This window comes from Stegodyphus dumicola, chromosome 1 (genome assembly GCF_044657685.1).
Source record: "Stegodyphus dumicola isolate Sdum_Otavi_A_Nest chromosome 1, ASM4465768v1".
NCBI lineage: Eukaryota > Metazoa > Arthropoda > Arachnida > Araneae > Eresidae > Stegodyphus > Stegodyphus dumicola.
The window spans coordinates 25,097,293-25,111,474 of NC_140768.1; the positions used below are offsets into that span (position 1 = coordinate 25,097,293).

The window sequence follows — 14,182 nt, forward strand, 5'->3', positions numbered from 1 at the left end:
AGCATGTTTAGCAATTATCTTTCGTCTCGTGTATGTAAGCAGGTATCAACAAAAGATTTATGTACGATGCAACGAACCCTGGTATGGCAACATTCAACCGTTGTGTGTTGAAATAAACTACCGATGAGGTCCTCATGGGACAACAGAAGGGCGTGTTCTGGAGAGTTGCGGATTGGAACGACATTCAGGCAATATTTCTAATTATATATATTGCCATTTGTAACTATACTAGAGTTATTTCGCGTGTTTGTTTGTTGAATTTCCTACGATCGTCATTTGATTTGTATCTGAAGCACCCGTATAACTGAACTTTCCTTTCCACCCTATTTCAGAAATATTCGATATTTAATTCTTTGAATATTCTCTAAGAAAGCAGACGCAAGTCCCTAGAATACCGTTTATTGCAGTTTTCGGAAATCCTACACAGTATGTGTACTATGAATAAATTTAATTAGCACAACGCTACCTTTTTTAGCGTGAACGTTGTTACATTCATCCTTAAACACAGAAATTTTTTTCTGGCACTCCCCAAAAGATTATTAGTTTGTTCCTGAAACTTCAGTACTACGCGGAACATCTGGAATAGAGAAATCGAAGGCCATCGACAATCCAATTCGCGTTAGCTTCACAGGTCATGACGTCCTCAGAAAAATGCAATAAACGTTTTCTGAAAATAAGAAATATATCACTTGAATTCTCGTATCTTATGCTCATTTTGTCATACGAAAATTTAGAATAAAATTCGACGCGACAACGATACTACCCCAGCAGTAAGCAGTTTCTGATCATCACTCATATCCATTGTTTAGTTTGGATTCTATTTCTTACCAAATAAAAATCACTTTCCAGAGTTTTGGGTCACTCTATAAAGGGTTTTATAGAAACAATTTGTCATCAAGGAAATTATTTATCATCAGGGAACAAAAAAAAAAAAAAAAAAAAAAAAAAAAATTCCTTTATACATTTTTTGCTGAAAACTAAGTATGGTATGAATACATATGATATTGAACTATCTATTCGGCTACAAACTCGAATTTCGGCATTGATAAAATGATTACTTTAACACCCTATTAAAATTACCTATAAGAAAATTTTAATGTAATCATTTTGACGCTACATATATATCTAAGGTAGCATATAGAGACTTTTAAAAATTATTTAAAACAATAATATTTCTTGATCTCAGAGCCTTAATTCCAAATGAAGAAATTCAGTTAAAGAATTTTGGGTCTAATTTCAGATATGAAGTACGAAAAACACTCTTTCAGGTTACGACACCTATGAAAAATGAGAGACGTTTTCGAAAGGTACGTTGAGTTTAATTTAAATCGGGTACAATTTAAATTTACCTGTGTTATTTAGTTATAAATTGCAATTCCTTTCTTGCAGCTGTTCCTTTATTTCGGATTGTTGTTTTACAAAAGAAATCTAATAAAACCATAATTTTAAATGATAAAATAATTGAAAAACTTTTAAACAATAAATAAGTAGAAGTTATTGGATAATTACTTTTACAATATAGAATCCTATGTTGTGAAAAATATGTTCATGTTTGACATAACTTCCTCAATGCGTTAAGCATTAAATTAATGGCCTGATATATTTATTCATCTACTTTTAGTTAATCTTAAAATCATTTAATAGCTCAATTTTTTTGGCGATTTCTTAAAATAACCGTTCTTTTGGCGACTTTAGAAACAACCGTTGTTTCATTATTTACATGGGCAAACGGTCCTATTCTCCAACTATGTTAATTGCTATACAAGCTTCCTTTAAATCATCAGAAAAAAAATTCGTGTGAAAAAAAAAGTTGGATCATTTCTGTAAAATGACTGTGTTGAAGCTCTGTCTAACCTTCATATAAAAAGAATTCAGCAAAAAAAAAAAATAAATAAAAAAAATAAAATAAAGAAAGAAATAGTTTACAGAAAATTTTAAAGTCTGCAAATCATATTCTTTACTTACTGAAGAATAAAACATAGTTGACAAATGAAGTGACATAAATGAGAGAACATAAGCTTAAATATGGCATTAACTATAAAAGGGTTTTCGGTACTGTTCATAGAATTCTCACAGAATCCAAGAAGAACTGATAATCTATAAGAAAAGAAGGTGATATGGAATGACGAAGTGCGTTTAAATTACGCTTTTCGAATAAATTGTCGTACAATTATTTGAAAAAACATCTGAAATATGATTTTCCATATTAACTTATCTAAGGCGTTGAAAGCGATTACTATTACAGATTATGATAGTTCAAATTATATTGCAGAATGGAGAGCAAATAAAGCATCACTTCTGATCGCTCTCATTTTCGAGATCATATATAAAAATTAAAAGAAGATTTAAAAAGTGTTTCATCATGGATGCTGCGCCTGCCTCGTGGAGAACAAATTGAACAATCCAGACGTTGAAAAATAAAGTCTTTAGGATGGTAGAATTTTTTTTTTCAAAATTTTCAAAAAAAAATTGGAAAAGATGAAATACAGTGGAAGCTCATTAATTCCATTTCGATTAATTCGAACTAATCCAAAGCCCCTCCCCCCAAAAAAATTGTATTGGAATTAGTGTTAAAAATTTGTCATTAATTCGAACTAAATTTTTATCTCTTCGGTTAATTGGAGCTAAAAATTTAACAAACAAATTTTTTTTCACACTTAACGGAGAAACTACAATCTGTATTTATTATTTTGTGTGTAAAAATCATATGTATTCCTTTTCTGTATGTATTTGTAAATGTATTTAAATGCATTTGTAAAATAAAAATGTATGTGTAAAATAATTATTCGTCCGCAAACTGTTTTTTTCATGATATAGCAAATTTAAAGGCCAATAATATGTATGTATGTTTAGGCCATGTGGCCCTTCAGCTATATTCTTCTCATGCGTTTTTATACGTAGTTTTACGTAAAGTGGATACGCAATACATATCTGAAAATTAAATAATATGTAAGGCACAGCTATGCAGCATTACAAGGGCAGATTGAGTATTCATTAAGTCATTTATTTGCAAAGCATATTTTATTAATTTCTCATAATATTTTCGTTACATTACACTGTAAACACTTAACCATTACAGGCGTAATTATTTGAAGATCATTTTTGTATATGAGATCGTAAATTTCTCATAACGAATCCCGAGCAGACAAACCAAGCTCCATCCGGGAATTTCACAGATAGAATCAGAATTTTTCCAAAAAATGCTTTTAAAGTCTGTATTTATATATGTGTTCTTATACCAGCTTTTGTCCTGAATAAATGGATTGGTGAAGAATCATAAATGTAGTCGTAGCTTCAATTATCAGACGATAAGTTTAAAAAACAGGATCCAATTATTATTATTCAGGAGAAATATCAGTTACAAAATCAGATATCCGGAGTAAATAAAAGAATACTAATAACTTTTTGTATGAAGTTTACTGCATCGTTATATTAAAGAAAAGCCCCCGATATTCCTTTGCGAGTACTTTTATAGCCTCTGGAAAGGCGGAGCTTCCAAGAAATGACGTCAGCCTCTTCAGCCAATCCAGTTCGCTCGTCAGCCAATCCATTCTATAACTGTAAGTGTAGAAAAGGCGGGAAAAACAATTTGACTATGGGACTGTGGATTTAATTCCACTTACTTTCAAATAAGAGACCGCCGCCATTAGAAATGAAAAGAACATACAGTTAGAATTTTAAGTGTAATCTTGAGTATGGAATTTTATTATTACATATATATATATATATATATATATATATATTAATATATTTCGTTACTTAACTCCTTTATACAGGAAACATTACGCAATAAATCTAGAATATGTAGTACAAAAAACCATGTCTATGGACATTGGTTTAAATTGAAGATTCTTACTCTAAAGTTTGTAGTATATTTCGCATTTGGATCTAAAATAATATTATAATAAGGCATGCTTTATTACAGCTCTGAAACATATCTTTATCTTCTTATTGGCCTACTTTCTACAAACTTGTAAGTATTATTTGAGTGTATTTCAGTTACGTAAAACCTATATAAACATTGATTTAAGTTCGAAACTTGATCAAACAGAGTGCATTTCAGCATTAGCAAATAGCTCATAGTTACGATGCACTTTTCTTTCATGGCTGAAGATTTTTATCTTATGCTACTGTGATCGAGCCATTCTGCAGACCGAAACCGTCTATGAAATCACACTGAATTTAATGTCCAAAAGGACTCAAACATCGCTGCTCACTTTAGTTTTAAGAAGTAATTCAATCAGTTTTGCATTAAGTTTTCTTTTAGAAAAATATATGCCAATTAATGACCCTTATTGTTAAGATTTCATTCTGATTTTGGCATTTCGTACATTTTTTTTCTCATTACGGGCTACACCCTTAGGCACTATACGGAAAGGGAGGGATGCCCTGTGGAGGTCTTTTTAAAGGAACCTGTCTGGTATCCTCGTCACACAAGGGGAAAACCACGAAAAACGCCAGCCCGTTCTCTGGCACTCCAAACCCCGAACCGAACTACCCGTGTTCAGCGTGGGTGGGCCATTTGGTACATAACTGAATCATCAGAAGATAATTTTCCGGCATCTGTTATTATTAGAAAGAATACATTGTAATATCTATATGATAATTCATTTTGTATTATGATACATATAATGCATTATCTTTCATTGTGTACCTAAAATGTTAGACTTTATATCGATACAAGTGAAACAAATCCATCAGTTGTTTCACAAGCAGTAGCTACATTTAATACGATTTGATGAAACATTTTTTGCAATTTCGAAACTCTTCTCCATTATTGAGGGAAATAAACCTACATAAATCGGAGCTTTTGCACAAGGTGAAGCAAACGGGGGTTATCGGTTTAAGCTGAAATTGATTTTGATAGTTTATTGAAAGAATCTATACTTGAGAAAACTCTATCAGTAAATATTCATAATTTAATTATATGTAATATTTTTCTACTTTGAAATAATTGATATAGCCCAATGCATGAAGTACTTTGGCATTGAGGATAAATACGTTATAATTTCAACTCAATTTTTTCCCGTACACTGAAAAATGAAACTTCATTATTTCTCCAATATTATACTCATTTTTTGTTTAAATCAGTAAATTTCACAGACCTATTTAACTCTTCCTTCACGATTTCTCCATCGTCAAGCTAAGCAATCTCAGTTTTCTTCATCGTGTTTCTGTATGTAATTTGCTTACTTCCTCCTGATTGAACGCACATTGAGTTATGATTTCGCTACCTAATTCTTCTTATAACTGTTTCATTTTATCACTTTCGATTCGTTCAATAATTTAGTTTCCAGAAGTAATTATTAATGAATTATACGAATGAAAATACATTTTAATACTTGGAAATATATTGTAGGGAGTTTTTATAAGGTCTAGTATGTCTAATTTCTAACAACTAGAATATGATCAAAATCGTAAAAAACAACCTAATATTTAGCGTAGGTATAATGAAACACTCAATCGATTTCGAGGGCAGCTAAAGGTCCCTCCTCATCAGGAGAAAGAAGAAAATAGGAATCACAGAAACACGTGGTGCTTATCAGCACTGCACGTGGTTATAACTAGATTTTTAATCAGAGTTGCACTGGCCGCCTACTTTTACTGAGCCAGGCTGTCTGATCAAGCATAAAGAAATATTAGCGAAGTTAAAATAGGGAGCGAGGGGCAAATGCACATTACGCTCAAAATCTGAACTTCAAATAATGGAAAGCAACCACTGAACGGATTTTTATACCCTCTGGTAGTACCAAGTGCGAGGAGGTAACGCCATCTATCGGCAAAAATAATTGAATTAAGACAGTAGAATTTTAAAGGCATTAGGAAGGACTGGATTGGACTTCAAATCATTAACTAAACTTTCTAAATCTTTGTGAATGTGAAAAGCCTCAAGAAAATCCAATTCGCCTATGGAAGAAGCCTTTTGGATGATTTTTGCAGACCCAAAATCAAAATTATGGTTAAAAGTCCAGCTATGATACGCTATTGAAGACTTGTTAATTTCCCCTTTTTTGACATAAGATTCATGTTCCTTGATACGAAACTTCAACGCTCTTTTTGTTTGGCCAATATATCTTAAACCACACTGACATGATATACTATAAATTCCCCAAGAATTCAAGACAGAAACGCAATCTTTTAGAATCGAAGGGTGAATTTTATTAATAGGGGAGAAACCGACTTGAAAATTGAATTTCTGGAGAATCCGTGCAATTTTATAGCTAACAGAAGGATAAAATGGAAGCACGACAAGGTCATTGATATTATTTCTAACAGTAGAATGTCTTCTTTGATGGGAATCTGAAAATTTTTTGACGGCTTTATCAATAATCACGGGAGAAAATCCACGGTCAATCGCAACTGCTCTCAAATAATTAAGTTCATTGGTAAGCAAAGATTCATTGGTAAGCAAACTAGAATATGGTTTATTTGGTAGTGTTGGGAACGTACTACATGAATTACACTCTCATATACAGTACACTATGCTGGAGAGCAGGGGAGATTTTTAAATTGTTGTAAAGATTGAAATGAGTAAATGTACCTACATTAAAGGAAAATATTTAACTGTTTAAAAAATTTTAGAAGTGTTGGAATGTTAATTTTGTAAAACAAGCTCTAAACTATTGTCACTTTGTCGTGTCACTATTGTATTGTCACATTGGCGTGTTTCTCTTCTATTCAAGTTCTAAACTATTTTCCTTCCAGATACCTGGAAGGAGTCAAGCCAAGAAGAAGTACAAGTAAGATTGCAATTAATGTGCCACTTTTGTAGAAGATTAAATTAAGAAATTTAACATTTATTTTATAAAGGTTGACTCACACTTAGATTTAGAATTTAAATATCTTATCTAGCATTTTAAAGCCTTGTTATGCGAATTCTGGAGAGGAAAGATGTAAAGTTTCCCATATTTTGCATAACAAATTATTTAAGATTACTACCTTTTCTGAACCTCTCGTTTTCACAACGCATTGCCTCGCCAGGAGGAAAAATTAAAGTTAAGCGAAGTGAGTATTTAAATGGACGAAACTTGTAGCATATTCAGAGCATGATTTCGCTAGCCAGCGCACGTTACTACTCGTTTGTCCTTGCAGTTAGGCTTAGCTGCTGATACGTCTTTTGTCCATTTAAATCACGGGATAGGTTGTTAAGTCAGCCTAGTTAGCTTTAAAGTAAATTGTCAGTCCAGCAATACTCTTTATCTTTGAATTGATTGTAAAATTATTTTTAGGTTCCACCGCAAGTCGTTGGTGTTATAAACATGAAGCGTGTGCATTTGTGTTCAGTGTTTGACGAATAATAAAGGGTTATTTTACCCTTCTTCTGTGTTGGTATTCTTTTACATCTGTGCCAGAAGTTACCAGGTTCCCTCGTAAGATCACGTTAACTGCATGATAGCTAAGAACGTCAGATCTTACAATATGATAATTTGATAATCGTTATTTTCGTTTTCTCAGGATAGAGTCTTGCTCCATGGTATTTGATCACAATTTTCGTCAATCCTTTTGTGATACAGTTGTTAATACGTAGTTGATACAGTTCTTTCGACGCCTCCAAGCGAGAGCAGCGCCAAAATTTCACCTTCAACTCGAAATGAATTTTCAATTTATAGACGTAGCAATCGAACGTATTTCATATTGTTTGAGGAGTGTCGATACATTTAGAACTAGCTCGCACAAATATCAAAAGTGTAGTTTCCTTTATGCTTTTTTATCACAAATACTAAGTGAACTTCATCAGATTTCTATATTGCATATTTCTTTTGTGATTTAGTTTATTAAAAATATCTAGCTTTTAGCTTGACACTTTCCGTATTATTCACTGATCAAGAATTTTATTAAATTCTGAAAGTATTTTAAGTAAATAAAGATAACGGAAGCCACTTATATAAATCTATGAATTTTGTGACAAAAACTGCCCAAAATATCAAAAAGAGACGAGGCAACTAACGAGTCTTATTGACTATTGCCGAATGAAACACTATGAAGAATCGTCTTACCGGTGGGTATCAAAGGTATACATGCCCAAATATATATTTTGGGCATATATACCATTATCAATGGCATATATGTTCAAAAATGTCAAAAAGAGACTACGCAACTTGCGAGTCTTACTGACTATTGCCGAATGAAACACTATGAAGAATCGTCTTACCGGTGGGTATCAAAGGTATACATGCCCAAAATTATATCCTCAAATATATATTTTGGGCCAAAAATGTCAAAAAGAGACGAGGTAACTTGCGAGTCCCACTGACTATTGCCGAATGAAACGCTATGAAGAATCGTCTTACCGGTGGGTATTAATGGTATACATGCCAAGTCTACTGAACTATTGAATTGCGGATTTTTGGAGTTTACTGAATTTCATATTAAAGCTCTTGAAACGTGAAGTGCTACATACATTCCTCCAAACCTGGAATTTCTTTTTCAGGTGAGACAACAAGATTCCAAGTCATTGATATTCAGCTTCCAATAACTAGCAAACTAAACATATTCCGTCATACGGTAACTAGGCCATGTTTAACTTAATTCACAGCATAGCTTCCCACAGTTTCATGGCTCTATTCCAAGATATTCTATTGCGTATTGTCTAACATGTCAAAGAATGCTCGGGCTCTGTTCTGACGGTGGCATAAATGTCATAACAGGTTTATACCCAGCTTCGTTGCTAGGTAACCAGGCCTTGCTACGTCACAAAACCTGGTTTTAGGGGCATAAAGTTACCCACTTTATACCGACTTGGTATAAGAGTCGACCAATCAGAGCGAATGCGTAAAACGTACTGAGCGAGAAATGAGAGAGGGAGAGCTGTAGACATACCCACGCATGCGCAAATTTAACTTCTTTGACTGACTAAGGCTTAGACTCTGTCTTGCAGGTGTGAGCGGGACTCCTGAGTTTTACGCCCGTAATCATGAATGATTTTCACTATAAGAATGAGAGACGAAGTCTCTTTATAATTAAAACTCAAAGAATGTACTTACCTATCAATGCTTATGGCAACTAAATTAAAAATGGAAGCTGTACTGCATGTTACGTCCACTGCAATGTAGAAATCACACAATGTGTCACTTAACTCCCAGTCGACATTCACCTGAAAAAGAAAGCGAAGTTTGCTTGACATTGCTAAGGAAAGTAACAGCCATTTAATTAAGAACACTGTTGATTAAATTTCAAGACGAAATATTTGTCATAGTGAATTGTAACATCAAACAACAGAATAATTATGGAAGAGAATTTACAGCATTTATGATTCTATAACATCCTGTTACAAAGAGTTATAATAAGAATTAAATCTAGGTTAATATGTAAGGCCCTTCATTTTAACAGATAGGCAGTAAATAAGCATGCTACATGATTCCTCGAAAATATTATTTAACTTCATTTTGTAAAATCTACTGGCAGATGTACTCATATTTATGGTTCTCAGTTTTGGAGTATCGCAGATGTCATAGGCCATCGAATCCTTCCTTGTGATGTGACAGTATTTCCAAATGTATGAGGTATTTTCTCTCTCCTTTCTGCACGCCTTCACGGTGTAACGGTAGCACACTTGGCGCGCATTCTAGAGGTCCAGGTTCGAGTCCCGGCGAGGACATTGCACATATTCTCCGTCAATTGCTTCAAAAATTTTTAATGTCACTGCAGTAGCGATTGAGCTAAAAGGTGACGGATGATGATTATTCACCACCAGGATTTGGCGATTGGGTCCCCTAATCCCCAGTCGCCTTTAAAAGAGGGAGTATATGAGGTATTTTCTCCCTCCTTTCTGCATATCTTCGTGGTGTAACGGTTTCACTCATTATTTTAGAGGTAAAGGTTCGAGTACTCGTGAGGGCACTGCACATTTTGCCTGTCAGTTGCTTCAAAAATCGTTATATCTCTACAAATATAATATTGCTAAATGATAGGTAAAAAGTTCGTCAATTTAAGTAATTGGTAAAATTACCTCCACGTGTAGATAGTAAAAGGAAGAATAAAAAAAAATAAAAAAAAAAAGAAAAGGAAGAATCACTCTAAAAGGCAGAATCACTCTGAAATTAATCTTTCTTCTTTTATTGAATATAAAAAAATAAAATATTATTTGTATCTTTTTTAGGCATAACTTCTCTTCCGTTCAAAGTACTTCACAATATTTAACACGGATACAGTTCACAGCTCCAGAAAAGCATAATTTGTGGGTCTTCGTTTCACGAAAACTTTATAAAGTGCACCCAATGTAACTATAGTCTATTACATTAAAATAAGCATTTCAACTTCAATTCTTGACAGTACGCCAAGCAAGAATATGCAACGTGTAAACAGGAAACCTTTGAATGACAATTTAGCTGCTTTTCCCATAAGATATGTATCAGATTGAAGCACGACTGCACTGTTAGCAGTTTCTGAAGTATTACCCTAAGATCTCCTTTAACCAAAAGTTTTTAAACATGAAGACATAAACTAAATAAAAAATCTGATGTGTACACTAATGACTTACTTATATGATCTATTAAATTATACACATATTTTGCTGCGTTTTTCTTAAATTCATTCTCTCGAATTTAATTAGAGATATACTTCTCATTCGATTACTTCAGGTCTCCATTCGCGGCAAAGTAAAAATTCGTAAAAACTCAAAACATCAAAAATAGCAAAATACAGAAAAACATAAAACAGCAAATACAGTTAAAAACAGTTAAGAACATAATTATTACAAGTAAATTTAGAATTTCTACGCAAAAATGAGCAATTTGGGCAATAGGCAGGAAGACATATTTCAGTGCGCAAACTCAGTGAAAGCTCATATTTTCAGTGAAACTTTATTTTTGATCCCATTCGGTAAAAACACTGAAACTGCTGCAGAAAATGACTTACTTCACTAACAAATGGCGGGTTCGTTAGCTTTTATAGCTCTTCAAAACATTAATTTGCTGATATTTCTTCAAAGATTGCTTGCAGATGATCTAAAGATATAAAAACTATAATCGGATCATAAGAAGAACGTAATTAAATTATTTAAATAAAAAAAATGCACAATTTACAAACATATAAGAATAAAAAAATACTGAGCTGAGCTTACGGGGACGGGTAGTAGAGTGGATGCATATATACTTTTGGAACGGCCGATTGCAACCAAAAAATGTGTAAGGTATTTCTAACGCATTTTTATCATGCTTTCGGTGTCAACACGCTCGGCGCGTGATCTAGAGGTCCGTGGTTCGAGTCCAGGCGAGGTTCTTGCTCACTTTTCACATGTCTTGTTTTAAAAAAAATACCTAATGACTCTACAGTGGCGCCCGAACTAAAAATGTGGTGGACAATGATTCTCCACCGCCAGGATTTAGCGATTGGGTCCCCTAATTCCCATTCGCCCTTTAAAAGGGAAGTATATAAGGTATTTCTTTCTCTATCGTAGCATGCCTTCGTGGCTTAATGATCAGCACACTCGGTGCTTATTCGATAGGTCCGTGGTTCGAGTCTCGGCGAGGCCCTTGCTCATTTTTCCCTTCTCTTTCTTCGAAATAACCTAATGCCCCTGCACAGGGAGATGAACAATTACATTTCATAGCAATACGATATACACAATTTTAATGTTCTGAGAATTCTCGTTTTTGGGTCATCTGAAATGCTTACATGAACCCACATTCAGACGACGCAAAAACATTTCTCTTCTAAATCCATTATACATCCAGTTTACAATCTGTTTTGGGAAAGTCCGTAGGTACAGATTTCACGCAAAAACATCCTTCAAATAGATTCGAGAGTGTACTCGAAGATTTCTCTCAATTACAATACTTCCTTTACTTCCTAGAAAGAAGTAAAATTGAGGAAACTAAGTAAACATTTTGCTTTGTTTTTGTAACACAGATGGTATTCAAGCTCGTCAGGAACTATTAGTATAAAGCAAGATAAACTATCAGTATAAAGCAAGATAAACTATCAGTATAAAGCAAGATAAACTATCAGTATAAAGCAAGATAAACTATCAGTATAAAGCAAGATAATCTATCAGTATAAAGCAAGATAAACTATCAGTATAAAGTAAGATAAACTATCAGTATAAAGCAAGATAAACTATCAGTATAAAGCAAGATAAAATATCAGTATAAAGCAAGATAAACTATCAGTATAAAGCAAGATAAAGTATCAGTATAAAGCAAGATAAACTATCAGTATAAAGTAAGATAAACTATCAGTATAAAGCAAGTTAAACTATCAGTACAAAGCAAGATAATCTATCAGTATAAAGCAAGTAAATATTTAATGAAATGAATTATTTCTATTTACTATATCAATTTACTCCCTTGTACGAAGTAAACGAAGTATTGGTATTGAGAAAAATTCTGGGTATCATATTTCAAACAAAATATCCATTTTGACCACTATCGAATGCAAATTCACGATGTTTTTGCGCGACATCTGTACATAAGAACAGCGTAAAGGACTCTTTTTTTTTTCACCAAGAGAATTATAAAACTGATTTAAAATGGATTCAGAAGAAAGTTTTTTCGTGAAGTCTGTACGTATGTACATACGCATGAATGCACCTCGCATAACCCAAAAACGAATAGTCTAGAAACTTTAAAATTTTGTATATATGACTTCTATACCATTCTTCATTCATAACACATTTTTGTATATATTGACTTCTATAACTTCTACTAACTAAGTTACAATGTAGGTGTGCATCTTCTATTTTGGTTGCAATCGGCTTCAACAACAGTATTTAAATATATATATATATGTTACCGTGAAAGACCGAAATTGGAGAATGTCCACTTTCACCGGAGAATGTCAACATTCACCAAATACGTCGGTGAAAGATCGAATATTGCATTACATTCTTTTACATTCGGACCCTCACCGGTGTATGTCGACAATCGCAGATATGCTCTGGTGTAGGTCGAAAAGAGAGGTCATAAAGTGTCATAATTGTTTAAGTTGTTGCAATAAATAAGATTTGATTCACATAATTTAGTAAGTTTTTTATGACTATTATTTTATTTTTTCATTTAAAATGCACTGTATAATTAAGTAAGTTTTTAACTTCTGTTATTTTCCTTTTTCATTTTGAATGTACTGTGTGTTTTAAGTTCTTATGTTCTTAAATTCTTATTTTAAGTCTCAAGTGCGTTTTTTCGCAACTGAATTTCGGAGAAGAAAATATAATATTCTTATATGTTCAACATTCACCATTAGAACATGGTGATCAAGCATGAGAACATGGTGAATGTCAACATCCACCGGTGTAAATCAGAAATAAGAGTATTTGGAAAATATTTCGGACATACACCAAGCGACTATGTGAATGTTGACATTCACCGGTGAAAGTTGACATTCTCCAGATTTCGGTGTTTCACCGTAACATATATATTATCTATACATATTTTGTTACTCGGCTCAGCGAGCTCAGTTTTTTTTATTCCTATAGGTTGGTAAATTGTGCATATTTTGCTTTAAAAATGACTAAATTATATTATTCGTATTTTTCGGTTAAAGTTCTTATGCCTTTAATTAATATGCATTCAATACAGCTGTAGAATCATGAACAATTTAAAAGTTGTTTGTGTACGCCTAAGCTTTTTCTTAGCATTTACATTTGAAACTTACCAGAATAGTAAATTAAGTCTTTCTGCACCTTCAGTGTTTTTTTGCCCGGTGAGACAATAAGGAAACTCTTAGTTTCGTGCACTGAAAAGTCTGTATTCTTGCCTGCCGGCCGAAGAATTGCTTGTTTTCCCGTAGAAACTGTAACTTTAATTGTAAAATTGTTTTTTTTAAATTATTTTAATTATATTTGCTCTTTTATATTTTTCGATATATCTTTCAAATTTTAATGAAGTTATTTTGAGCTTTTATACATTTTTCCCTGCCGCGAAGCGAGAACTGAATTAATTGAATAAGAAATATACTTCTAATGAAATTCGAAGAAATAAGTTTAAATGAAATGCAGGAAAAAATGTATATAATTTAATATTCCGTACAAGGAACTCATATGGTGTAGACATCAGATTTTTATGTATTAAAATAGGTTTTATAAAACTGCCATCTACCATCAAAAGATTATTTTAATCAAAAGATTTGTTTCCTGAGGACTAAATGCATATCAATTTTAACTCCTTTGTTCCCTTTTAATGAAGGACAGAAATGTAGTTTGTTGTAGCTTAAACCCAAAACTTTAGTTTTATTTACATTATTA

General features: G+C 32.9%; 1 protein-coding gene across 1 annotated transcript in view; it reads right to left on the reverse strand.

The window, feature by feature from the left end:
• Positions 1 to 14,182, reverse strand: part of LOC118188031 (dopamine D2-like receptor) — a 394,626-nt gene that overhangs the window by 62,734 nt on the left and 317,710 nt on the right. Inside the window, exon 4 of the mRNA XM_085813812.1 lies at positions 8,985 to 9,094. Coding sequence (XP_085669938.1) covers positions 8,985 to 9,094 — 110 coding nt within the window. The remainder of the gene's footprint in view (positions 1 to 8,984; positions 9,095 to 14,182) is intronic.